This window comes from Dendronephthya gigantea, unplaced genomic scaffold, assembly GCF_004324835.1.
Source record: "Dendronephthya gigantea isolate DGI-Jeju-01 unplaced genomic scaffold, DenGig_1.0 000082F, whole genome shotgun sequence".
Taxonomy (NCBI): domain Eukaryota; kingdom Metazoa; phylum Cnidaria; class Anthozoa; order Malacalcyonacea; family Nephtheidae; genus Dendronephthya; species Dendronephthya gigantea.
The window spans coordinates 389,843-402,676 of NW_021163092.1; the positions used below are offsets into that span (position 1 = coordinate 389,843).

The following is a 12,834-nucleotide window of genomic DNA, read 5'->3' on the forward strand; positions in this document are numbered from 1 at the left end:
TTTTCCACAATTGGACTATAAAATCGCTTTATTCAAATGACTTTTTAATCAAGCCAGCCCCCTGTTGACAACAAGCATTATTTTAAATTATCGTCGCCAGCATTGACGCGGGCAATTTTTCATTTTTTTCCTCCGCAGTTTTACAAGTCCAATAGCGTTAAGAAAGCACTTCAAAAGTCATCAATGTACGGGGAAAATTTTGTGATTAAATAAAAGGATTGGTCAACGATGGATTATCTAGTATATTTATCTTGTTGTTAGCCATGTAAACATTGACCTGTTCCTTAGATACCTTATCCCGCTAAATCATTTCATTCGAAATACTAATCACAAGCCACGTCAAGAAACTATATATATAACAATGCAAAATTCGTGTCGTCTTTTGCACATCATTACCATTATTGTCCCCGACAAGATCAGCTACGCCGAAGTGAAGTCAAGTAACGATCATGATATTAGGCAGTTTATCACCTCCGGTGCCTATATCCCTTTAAGTTGCTTGCCTTTTTTATGAGGCCATATTGGCATATAGCGCGTGGCATACATCTTTCTTACATGACATTCGACTATCTTCCGTTTTGATGTTCACCAATGACCGAACTTCGAAAGTAACAATAATACATATGTATAAGTTTAAACTTTTTTGCTTTGAAAATTACAGAGGGCCTCTGCACGGCATTGGCTTTTTTTCTAATTTTGCCTTAGAACGCACGAACTCGCTACCTGCCTACAAGACACGAAAGCTTTCTTCAAATATAGTCATCGAATATAATGGGAAAATTGATGTTTTTGTTTGCAATAAAATTCACAATACATGCCGCTGTTGATCAATTTTAACATAACATATCATGTGTAGTCTTGGTCGGCCTCACTTGACGAAACGTAGGGTAAATTAGGTATGAGAAGAGATATGCTTTGCATAACTAATGATTGTTACCGGGCATGGTCTCCATGCTCGCAAAATGGCCTAATTTATGGAACAAGTGCACCGATTCGAAATCAATGAGGTTTTAACAGTTTCTGTAATTCAATATTTTCCAACACTTTGTCGTCCTCGATTTATTGTTCATCGCGTTAGTTTCGTGTTCATGAATATCCAATAATATATCTTAAGTCAACAACTTCTTAACAATATACTATTTTAATCAAGATTGCCAATCATACATATTACTTGCGTAGACAGGTGGCTATGTGACATTTTGCAATACAAAACACGGCTATGCCCACTTTCATTTCACGGTAACACTGATCTTCGTATAATGTCTGATATAAGAGCTCTTCGTCGGGAACAACATCTTAGCAGAGGATATGCCGAGCTTATAATGCATTGATTTACAAAGTTATTATATGCGTTGGTTTAGGTAAAGATTTGATTGCCGATTTTCTTGCAGATGCAATCACGTAACGAGTTTCCAGATGGCAGAATGATCGATGTGAAATGCTTAAGTGATATAGCTTGCAGAATCACTGACTTGCCAACTCATTGGCAAAGGATTAAGCTTAATAAAGAAGTCTACGGCTAAGAATAAGATATTTTCGCGCCAAAAGTAACATCTTGAATGCCAATTAATAAACTTTAATTAATCCAGTAGTCCCTATAACCTTCTAAGATCAGTGTTTACCGGGACGCGACGATTGACAAACGATGACAAGCCGATGACAAGTTGAATTGCTGAACAAGAAAGGCAAAAATTTGATAAAAACAGAGAACAAAATGTCAACTTTTTTTACTATAATGAAGTCTATTTTTTCCGTGGCTATGATGTTGTTCAAATATGTATTTTATCGTGTCATCTCGTCGTTTTTAACCGGTCTTGTACTGTTATTTATCGCTATTTTAATGTTCGCCACGTTCTACCAAGCCTATATGCCCGTAATGTCTCATGTGAAACCCGTATATCTTCAATTCAGGTAGGGAAACAACAACGAAACTGATTTATCCATTTACAATATTCCGAGTGCTGATTTTTTCCCGTGAACTATTGTTTGTGTAGCTCGGACTGCCAAGGGCAAGAGGAATCGACGGCTTTGTGTACATATCCCGAAGCAAATGTATTTTTCACTTCGTCCAGCAAAGCGAATGAAGAAAGGGTTAGTTTCATGACAATCATCATTTGCTTGTAGTTTATATGACTTACACTTTGACAGCTTAAGTTTTTGATAAATAGCTAGACGGTTTATAAGCACACGGTTTAATTCAAGTTCCTGCACGACAAGTGAATTGCCAGATTTCGTGGACAAATTTTGTTTGAAACTCAAACCCATTTCCCGCCAGAAATTAGGACCATTTTAGCACCGTATTTGATCGGTTCAGCAGCTATGTTTATGATTTAAAACGAAAGAAAAACCTTTAGTTTTTGCTTCAAAGATTGTATGTATGTTGGTCTATATTCAAGCATAAGACTAATTTGCATGCAACATTTGTAAACATAATTAAAAATTCAAGTGACATCTTTGTTTTTGATATCGACAATTACACTCAGAGTTTGAGTAATCCTTTCGGCTTACTGCCTTCTATATATGTATCCTTAAATAACGAGAGACTTAGCGAATGTGTTTAAACATCGGTTTTTGATGAATTCTTTTTTAGATGTTAATGCGTGGACAAGCATATAAAGTTTTCCTAGATCTTGAAATGCCCCCATCACCTACGAACGAAAAATTGGGTAAGTCACTGAAAATTTCTGCTCAATCATCACTCAATCTTCCTATTAATGCAATAAAAGAAACAGAATTTCATCTGGAACTAAGATTTTTGCATATACTAGTTAGACAAATTTATACCGTGAAGCCAAAGGAAAGCTCAGCGTCTCAGCCGTATAGTTTAAAAAAGAGGCTAGTATAGAGTCTTTGAAAGGCATTTGCGTTTCTAAACTTATGATTTTCCACTAGTTAAACTTGTCCACGCGATCCAACCACATGCCAAATAGGATGCGACGTGAGAACAAATATTCGGGATTGGTTGCAATTAAAGATTTTCGCAAGCCATTCACACTGCCGAATTGCTTATTCCAGTGAACTAATTCGGCTACTATTGTATATTTTCTTTTTATTTCAAGGTATGTTCATGGTAAACGTAAAATTTTTATCTTCCAAAGGGACGGTCTTGAAAAGCTCCTCTCGTTCAGTAAGTGCATTTTTTCTTTCCACACTTATGGACAAATTACATGGAACAGTTTTCTTAATTCTTATCCATTTCCGCATTTCATCTCATCTTGTCTCATCGCGGCAGTAGGCGCATAAGGCCGTCACGCTACTTTGCCAATGCTCTCTGTTCGTGGCCGTGACCAATGCTCTCTGTGCGTGCCACATTCCAGCTTTTCCATCCTGCTTGCTCTCTTTCCTTCTCAACTGACTTGTCCTTCTCCATGAAGTCTTCGGTCTTCCCTTTGCCCTTCGTCACTCTGATTTCCACACTAATGTTGTAAAGCAATCATTCTCGTCCTCTTTCCAATGTACATGTCCTAAACAGTTTCACCTTCTCCGTCGTATCACACAAATTATGTTGTTGATATCTGCCATCTCCACTACTCTGTTGTTTAATATTCTTTGCTGCCATGTAATCCTCAGTATCCGTCTCAGACATGGGCATTTGAAACTGTTCAGTCTTCGTTCGTCTGCCTTTGTGATCTTCCACTTTTCACAGCCATATAGCACGACCGGTCGAACTAAGGTCTTGAATAGGCGTATCTTGGTTCTCCTTCCTATCCCATCTGTTTCCCTTTTGTGTTTTTTCTTTGATATTTCTGTTCACAAACATCATTCTTTATGTTTCAGTGCATGCTGCATTATGAGTCCAGTCTTGTCCGATTGTTCCGAACAATATTTTACTCTCTTCCTCTCACACTTGGAATCAGTGAGGAAAAACAGAAAGTGGAGATTAAATTCTTTGATGACTACATCGATGATTCGGTCAGTTGAATAATTACGTTGAGCTTGTTGGGATAGTTCTAATATAGTCGAATATAGTAACTATCAGTAATTGCAGGTACTGCAGGTACTTCAATGTTACCGAATAGTAAATTTAAGCCCCGTGTCGAAAAATTGAGTGTAGTGTAAGCGGAGCTTCAGTATCCATAACTGAAGCCGTAATTCTCAAAGTGAATATTTAATGTTCTGAAAATTCTGAATCCAAACATTTTGGGGCATGGAAGAATTTTAAAGTAATTGAAAGTGATTCCAACCTTCAAGCCTGAAGATGTTTCAACAACGTTTGATTACTTTAATCGTGTGTATTTACACGCTTTTTCATTTCAGTACAATCCCGTAGTTCAAGCCAAGGTTGTGATTATGACGAAGCAAGTTGAAATCTACTCGTCAACGCTTCGTATTCAAGCTTCATTTACAGGGCTCAGGTACACACTGCATGAAAATCTTAGAAAATTGTGTTCCGGAACAGTTTTAAAATAAGGCCTAGCCTTTAAATGGGAGGAGCGGGCGACTGAGTACTTTTGGGGATAATGTGATACTAGATTAAACATGCCGCTCGAAAAGTTTGTTGTAGCTTAATATTTCGTGTGCATGTATTCAAATTTAAGAAACATTCCCCTCCCCCCAACGCGTTTGCAAAACGCTTATTTCCAATTTTTTTGGCGCATGCGCCTTGACAACGCCCACTACACCTTGGCTAGGCACTAAACATAATAGGCTGTAAATAACAACGCGCCATGTGCTGATAACCATTTTTCTCGTTTACCAGATATCTTTTTTTCAACTGGCCAATATTGTTTTCTTTTCTTGGCATTCTGGGAAATTTCATAACTGTTACCCTGCTTTACTCGGCTTGCATCAATCAATTTATGCCCAGTACAACTCAACCCTCAGCAACTACAAGTAGTGTTGCACAACGTCGACATGTTAACAATGTGCAATGCCAAAATCCCGCGAGCACCTCACAATTGAATACCGTACGTACTTCAACAGCAGTCACAACAGTCACAACCACTCCAGTTTCCAATGCTGAACCGTCAGTTGTTAGCGGCACTCCAGTCTCAAATGTTGAGGCGGTCTGTTTGAATCCCAGAGGACCATCACAACTGGTGCAAGAAGAAATGGGTGTACCGGAGAATGTACCGTCGACATCGAGTGAAATTAAAAGGCACCGTTTCACTCGCGTGGCACGTGTAAAATTAAGGTTGCATAGGAAACAACCGAAAATATCTCAGACAGTTCAAAGACGGGTAAAGAAAGTGAATATTATCGGCGAAAATATCGATGATGGATTCGATGAATCCGAGTTTAACACCATTGAAGACGTTGCGAGTATGGAGGAAGAAGCAATTAGCAATATAACAGATGCCTCCGTAAGGGATCCTACAACTGGTAGCTTGTCATTTAGTGATATTCAAATGGCTAGGAAAAGTTCACCAACTAGGATAACCCACGTTAGAAAACGTCGAAGAACAGATTTCGTAAATAAGGCGAAAAAAGAAGGAGAATCGAGCAAGACAACATCATTAAAAATAGTAAATAAGAAAGCGACTAGTAATTCACAAAAGAATAGGTTAAAACAAAATGCTACTAAATTTACCGAAAATGGGCCCGTGCCGTCAGATAGAACTGAACCCCTACTACATCAAGATGTGAGCTCAGTTTGGGACAACTTTTGCTTTGCGAAGAGCTGGGAATATTTTAAATTGCCACGAATACGTAGGCTGGGAACATATTTGCAAGAAACAATGCCATCTGTTTCCCGAAAACTTAAACACTGTGTATCTGATCTCGAATTGTCCTCTTTGGAGGAGAAAAGATTTGATAAAAGCGGTAGTTCTAAGAGATCTGTTAGTGCAAGTGATATAACTTCGTTGGAGGGCACTGCAACAGTCATGAGTGAAATTTTCCAGTAGCGAAATAATCATTGTGGCCCATGCCAAATACGTAGTGGGATGATCATTCATTGTCAAATATAAAAAAGTATTTATAGTATGATATGGGAGGTGGCTCAGCTGTAATTGGTTATAAGCTAAAAATGATATGGTTTTAGTGCTGAAAAATATACCTTTCCTATAATGACGTTACACGGAAAGTCTGATATCACACAAAGTTTGATTCGCCTGTTAGTTTTGTCACGGTTCTGCGAAGGCAATCAAACTTCGTGTCACATTTGCATCCCACGTTTGACGTCATTATGCGAAAAGTCTATTACATTAAGCTATATAGCACGTAAAGCGTTTATAGCATAGTGGAGACGATATTTATATCAATTATACAATTCGGTCACACAAAAATTATGGAATCAATGCAGCACGACTCGAGCTTTGTAAAATTGTTAAATATTTTTCGATATAATGCTGATTGTAGTCATGAACTGTTGTATGTGATTTTATAAAGTACATCTATATTTTAAAACAGCTCTGCTCAAGTCTTTGAATTGCTGTTGTAGACATTATATCTAAAAGTGGTGTCTCTAAGTGGCATCGAAAATCGAAATTATACCCTAGAGGAGAAAGGGGCATATATGCCCTTTCAATAGACCTTTCTTATAATGACGTCAAACGCGGGAAGTCTGATGTTACACGAAATTTAATTGGCTCCACAAAACTGTCGAGCCAATCAAACTTCGTGTAACATCAGACTTTCCGCGTTTGACGTCATTATGAAAAAGGTCCATTAAAAGAATTGCAACGGGCATTTAGATGCCTACCTCCAGTTTATGCATACAGGCCAGTGTACCGTTCGTATTTCCCGCCAAATTTTCGCGCGAACTATTTCAAAATGGCTGATGATGAAAGTTTGTTTTCCCTCGAAGTTATCGTCGAAAATCTTGATAATATTTATGTTTCCTGTCGTAAGCCAGCTGTAGCTTTTCGCCTACTTGATTTCCCAACAGTTGTTATACGTTCGGAACGCGAATTCCATGCAAACGAGCTATCGTATGAAATTCAATCGGGAAAGTCGTGCCTTTTCAAAATGAGTGCAGATATTCTCCGAGATAGACTGCGAGATACACCTTTGTACATCATGCTGGTGGACGCCTCCTTCACGAATACCAAACTTCTGGCGAGTACAACTATCTCCTTGGTAAGTTCCTTTCAAAACATACGCGCAAATACTGAAAATAATGGATTTGACATGCCTGCTGTTTCAGGAGACAAGGGAGAATACGAGATGTACAATTTAATGGGCTCTTGTGTTGCTACGGTAAAGCTAGCTTTCAGAATGTTTAGTTTTGGCGTCGGTATTACCGGGCATGTGAAGCAATCGCTTTCGAAGCAAATTAAGCGAAAGAAGAAAGAAAGTATTCCAACTGAACCTCAGACACTCTCTGAGGAAGCTACTAATATTGGTGATATAAGGGCATCACCTGAGCAAAATGAGCACATTGCAAGTGACAACGAGATTCCAGTTCAACCCAACATAGTACAACACACTCACATTATGCTAGCTGATGCTGATACTCAAACTAACATAAGTATAGGGCAAAATATGAAACTACATGAAAAATTGAACACCCCAGAGTTATTAAGTATTCAACATCATAATATTACAAGACCACCACCATTATACTACAACAGCATTTCAGCATTCACCAAACTGCCAGTAGTCTTAAAGTCCTCAGAAAGACAGATTAAAAACCCCAGTGATGAATCTACAGCGGCCAGAGTAGTGCCTACATCATCAGGAAAATTAGTAAAACATCCTAAAGATGAAATGCATTTCAGGCCAGGATATATTGATGCATCCGTACAAACATCTGAAAGCCATCAAGGTAATGCTTCAACTCAGTGTTCACATGATAAAAAATTAAGCCTGCCTCTGATTGAGGCATTGCTTGATGAACTATCCTTAGTTAGGACCAAATATGTAAATGATAGTTTACCTGAACAAAATCATGAACAATGCACACCACCTAATAAAAGTAAACAAGTCAGGATTCACGAGAAAGATCATGTCATCCTAAACTATCCACAAGATCAAAAAATTCCAAAGACACAGAAATCTGGCAGGAAAGAGAAACCATCACACCCAGTATTCAGAAAGGGTGCCATTGTGTCTAAACCAGTTATGCCCATTAAAAAAGGTGTTTTGATCTCCAGACATCCTGTAAAGTTTAAAAAAAGTTCACTGAAATATGGGACAACTAGGACTCAGAAATTAAGAGAAGCTATGAATAAGAAAAATTTTAAACTGGTTGAAAAGGAAATAGGGGAACCAAATGTTGCTGCTGGAAAATTGTTGCCAGAACATGGTTCAAAACAAGATGAAAATGACTCATATGCCAAGCATTTTGAACAGAAAGCTGAGCAGATATCAAGAGAAAATAATCCAACAATGATGCAGAAAAGTGAATTGGAATATCAGGATTTTGGTATACAAGTTAAAATGAGTGATGATAATTTTTCTAGTACAGAACAAAAATGTCTTAGCAAAGGCATGTTATTTGATGGTATTGATAATGGTGTAAGTAATGATATTGGCCTAGGTATGTATTATTTGTATAGTATTTTTGTCCAATAATAATGTAGACAAATCCCTAGAAACCATTGCTTTTTGTCCAATTATAGTGTAGCCAAACCTCTAGCAACCATTTTTTTCTATTTTTATTTTGTTCTAACCTGCATTCTTGCATTTCAAGAGTTCCACTCTACACTCTACCCATTTAACTAAGTATTCAGCGAAATGGATATTTTGTGAAATGGATATGTGGGGTTTGGTTGTGGGGAATATTGAATATCGAAGTCGATATAGCTTTTGCACTGGGACATGAATAACTGTGGATATATTTACATAATTACATAAACCATTAATAGAACTATACATATATAAATGACCTTAACTGGTCACACAGATATCACACAAATTTGAGCATGATACCTGTGTCACAGCGGATTTAAACCACCCCCCTGCAGATATGAACATCTGCTGGATTTAGGGAGGGGAGTTAAAACCTGGTTGGACAACAGGTGAACATGACCCTAATTATAACTGTGTATTCGTTTTGTGTGGGACTAATTTCCAGGTATATCAAACCAGCCCGGAATGTATTTGGCATCTGAAGCAAAAACCCAATATACTTATACCCCGTATTTCATCGGTGTTTAGGTGCTACGTACAAGTACGATGCAATTCGCGATGCAAGTGCTACTCCCACATCAAATCAAATTGAAGACGCTTATAAATTATTCAGTGACGAAGACCGTGGTAAGGTTCCAAATGTATCAGATTTGGTGTCCATAGCAACAAACAGAAAATACACTTACAAGGAAAGGTATGATAATGGATTACAAGAAAGGGCTCTTTCCTCTGACGGTGGATTTTCAGAAAAAAGTCTAAATATGGGTGATGGGCCGGGCGGTCAAATTTACGTAAACCCTGAAGGATCCACTAAGGAATCTGGTTCATCAGGCAGAAGAATATCAGATGGGAGTCTCGCTTCAGTGAATAAGCCAGGTGGTAATGTTCCTAGTAACGATGAAGGATCCAGCAAAGAATCGCCTGGTAGATCCTCATTGTGCAGTAGATTATCCCTTGAAAGTCTAGGCCTATCAATCAGCCAATTGGCAAGGTTTTGAATGCAACTTTTTCCGAAAATTTAGACTCTAATGTTGATGAAGTTTTATCGAAGTCAAGTTATTCGGATAATTTTGACTCCGATGGCGATGCAAGTAACTACGACAGCAAAAGAAGCAGTGACGTGACATGATTTCGGCCATTATACAAATTACCAAAGGGCTTACCATTGCTAAACAAAACCACCTGTATTGTATATATAAACGTGAACCAAAATATGAATTTAAGGGGCCGGTTGTACGAAGGCTGGTTAGCGCTATCTCCACCGGATAGTGATTTTTTTAACCGTTCTAAAAATGATTGAAAAGCAATAAAATTTGAACTTTGGACCATAATTATGAAAAAGGTTCCTCAATTTAGGAGTACAAAGATTAAATCAAAGTTATTCCCAACAACGGGCGATTTTAAAGCGATTAAAGAAAGCACTATCCGGTGGAGGTGGATAGCGCTATTCGGACGCTGGTCCTAAAACAGTCGCGTACGAGACACGATGATTGGCGGGGGGGGTGTGCACATATTCATATATTGATGTTGTGCAAGATTAATCTCTTTTCAATTATCGTGTCTCGTACGCCACTGCCCTAAAAAAAAAAAATATATTCAAAACAAAATTTACGGAGTGTTTTGTATGCGAATATATTGGACGTGTTTGGCAGGTCCACTAAAATACTGTCGTGCAATTTCTAAGCCTTAACGTATCATTTCTGTCGGCAAAAACCTTGATAAGTATTGCACTAAAATGTGATACGAAAACGATTATCATGAAGGCATTAGCGAGAACGTGGCGTCTCCAGTGTATCGCCCAGATCATTTGCATTGGTATGTCATAAACGTGGATTTGAATTAGCATGGATATTATGTTAAACACAAAGTCTATTGTCAAACTAATGGCTACCCTGATCAGAGATTCCTTGATGACATCCCAAGCTGACACGTCGTAGTTCATTATTAGGTGACAGGTTAATAACGCCTGGCTTAAGATTATCGTATTGTACTCAAATAATATATTCTGAGTTTCAAGGTCAGCATTCAATCGGCGAATTCGAGGAGAATTTAAAGCTTGCACTGTTAACCTTGGCCTACAACATGTTCTATTAAAGAACGTAACAAAAACTTTCCAAAGTCTTATTCGAAAGTTCAGCGTTGCCTTACTCAAAACATTCGATACTCCGTGAAGCAACGACAAACTAACGTAAAGCCAGATATTGTGAAATCCAGATTGCATAGTGCGGTATAGTATGATGGAGGCACCGCGGGAGATGTAGCACAGCACGAATGCTCGATCCGGCGCTATGATCTCTGTGCTTTTCCTGAGAACGATATATTTTACAATCGCTGTCAGCGGGAGGATAATTCCTGGCGTGAGTGTAGCAACTGTGGCCTTTTTGAGTTTTCCTTTAGTTTCTATGAAATGATTTATGATGAGAAAATTGTATAGGTAGGCAAAAAGGGTTGACGCAAGAAAAATATAGGAAACCGTTATAGAAATGTGGAACACGCTATACGATGTTGAGACGTTGACTCGTTTGAATTTACTGGCAACCAAGTACGCTTCGCAGATAATAGAAGATATGAACAGGATGGCGAAAGGTAGTCTAAAAAAAAACGAGAGTTTTTGTATTGTATTACATCGTAATTCATGAACACGGTCAAATCGCAAATACTATTAGCCTTTGGTATGCATATCGGATTTTAACAATTAGGCCGCTAGAATGCGATTACAATCGATCTCAAATTCCATGAACCAATGTGTTGTAAAACATAAGCAGATATTCTTTTCATATGTTCACCCTTCACGGGGTGTATAAAAAACTTGGGCCTTTTACATTCAAATTTGCCGCCATTAATTTGACAATTTTCGTGTTTCCGTTTTAATACCTCTCGCACAATCCCTATAGGAAATTATATGGAATAAAATTTCTGTTCCTAATTAATGATTGACTTGATTAATGATTTACTTTGATTAATGATTTAAGGAAATTGAACCCTACTTCATTATTTTGTGCACCCTCAATTTTTTTTAAGCCAAATCATAGAGTTTTGTGAAATCCGTACAAAATCCAAACCACTATGTCGATGTTATACGAACAAGAAGGAATTTCGGAAGTTTGTTTAACTTCCAATGATGAAGTTTGTTTACATTTTCAGCAACCCAATCACACGGCAATCAAAATGCATAAATTTTGACTATATCCGGTAAGAAGGCACATTATTTACCATTTCACACGAAGTATTAAAATTACGGCATTCTGATTCGCTCAGTTTGCTTAAAAAATGTAACAGATATTCCAATTAGTTTGAAACAAAATTTTCTTCGTTAAACGCAACAACAAATGAGCGAAGCTGACTAGCTTTCTTTTGTCGTAAGGTAGACATCATTTTTTATTGTGCATGTAAGTTAGCAGTTCTGAATATCTCTTGAAACGTGAACTGCTTGCTACACAATCGAATTGAACATGCAGCTATACTTACCTGTATAAGTTGTAATCAACATGGAAAAACTTATCGAACATAATAATTTCATACGCACAAGTTAACGATCCTGTCACAAACGCACATAAAAGTAGACGAAATAAGTAATGCTGTTTGAACTGTCTGAATCCCCACAGCATGGCAATACAGGTTGGGAACAAGCCGTACAACGGAATAAGTCTCAAAGACATTCCAACAATTTGCAGAGTCTGTACGTGCGATGGAACAGTGACATTTAGTTTCATCCATTCAATGCAAGTGTCATATGTATTCAAATCAACGAAAACTAGTCCAACTGTTAGCGAGCTTAGCAGGAGAACGACTGTCATTAGAATTCCGGTGTTTGCCTTAAAGCTTCGGCGAAGCGATTCACAGAAAGTCTTCCTTTCAGTCCCTTTGTTTTTCCAGCTTCGGACCCTGCAAACGATCCATCCTCATAATATGGAGCCTCGCTCGCTTCATGCTGTTCGTATTCACGGTGAATTAAACCGTCGTATTCTTCCTCGTCCTCATGATTTTCTTCTTGAATCGACCAGTTTTCCTGTAGCACATTTTCCCGAGATATCGATGGTGTGTGAATCATTACCCTCGTTACTAGTGCAACGCAACTCCCAATTAGTTCCTCTAAAATCATAGTCGTCTACTCTGAAAAGTCCGAAATATATATATTTTGTATTTCTTCCTGATGATATAGTTTAAGTATATTTGCTAAGTGAGCATCGGTAGGCTTTGAAATCATATTTGAAATTCAAATTTTTGTATTTAGGGTAACTAATTATAGAGTTAATTATTGATTCAACTGATAGATAAGAACGACTAGCTATTTTGGTATACGCATGTAAATATACACCT

General features: G+C 37.9%; 3 protein-coding genes across 3 annotated transcripts; 2 read left to right on the forward strand and 1 right to left on the reverse strand.

The window, feature by feature from the left end:
- Nucleotides 1-1,649: 1,649 nt before the first annotated feature.
- Nucleotides 1,650-6,402, forward strand: LOC114532977. The gene is made up of 7 exons (XM_028554559.1): nt 1,650-1,911; nt 1,995-2,091; nt 2,591-2,666; nt 3,060-3,127; nt 3,778-3,912; nt 4,258-4,355; nt 4,700-6,402. The coding sequence occupies exons 1-7, from the start codon at nt 1,715-1,717 to the stop codon at nt 5,844-5,846; spliced, it is 1,818 nt and encodes a 605-aa protein (XP_028410360.1). The 5' UTR covers nt 1,650-1,714; the 3' UTR covers nt 5,847-6,402.
- A 312-nt stretch (nt 6,403-6,714) lies between these two features.
- On the forward strand, nt 6,715-9,763 carry LOC114532933 (microtubule-associated protein 10-like). Its single transcript, XM_028554521.1, has 2 exons — nt 6,715-8,422; nt 9,043-9,763. Exons 1-2 carry the CDS (start codon nt 6,715-6,717, stop codon nt 9,510-9,512), a joined length of 2,178 nt encoding a protein of 725 aa, XP_028410322.1. The 3' UTR covers nt 9,513-9,763.
- A 405-nt stretch (nt 9,764-10,168) lies between these two features.
- Nucleotides 10,169-12,814, reverse strand: LOC114532935. The gene is made up of 2 exons (XM_028554522.1): nt 11,983-12,814; nt 10,169-11,105 (listed from the first exon to the last, which is right to left on the reverse strand). The coding sequence occupies exons 1-2, from the start codon at nt 12,309-12,311 to the stop codon at nt 10,172-10,174; spliced, it is 1,263 nt and encodes a 420-aa protein (XP_028410323.1). The 5' UTR covers nt 12,312-12,814; the 3' UTR covers nt 10,169-10,171.
- Nucleotides 12,815-12,834: the final 20 nt, after the last annotated feature.

What these genes read in the sequence shown, in the direction of transcription:
- LOC114532977 (XM_028554559.1), top strand. Translation starts at nt 1,715, where the DNA reads ATGTCAACTTTTTTTACTATAATGAAGTCTATTTTTTCCGTGGCTATG. An exon ending in CCCGTATATCTTCAATTCAG is followed by an intron (nt 1,912 to 1,994) that starts GTAGGGAAACAA and finishes TTGTTTGTGTAG; the next exon opens with CTCGGACTGCCAAGGGCAAG. An exon ending in GCTTCATTTACAGGGCTCAG is followed by an intron (nt 4,356 to 4,699) that starts GTACACACTGCA and finishes CTCGTTTACCAG; the next exon opens with ATATCTTTTTTTCAACTGGC.
- LOC114532933 (XM_028554521.1), top strand. Translation starts at nt 6,715, where the DNA reads ATGGCTGATGATGAAAGTTTGTTTTCCCTCGAAGTTATCGTCGAAAAT. An exon ending in AAGTAATGATATTGGCCTAG is followed by an intron (nt 8,423 to 9,042) that starts GTATGTATTATT and finishes ATCGGTGTTTAG; the next exon opens with GTGCTACGTACAAGTACGAT.
- LOC114532935 (XM_028554522.1), bottom strand. Translation starts at nt 12,311, where the DNA reads ATGACAGTCGTTCTCCTGCTAAGCTCGCTAACAGTTGGACTAGTTTTC. An exon ending in GTTGATTACAACTTATACAG is followed by an intron (nt 11,106 to 11,982) that starts GTAAGTATAGCT and finishes GTTTTTTTTTAG; the next exon opens with ACTACCTTTCGCCATCCTGT.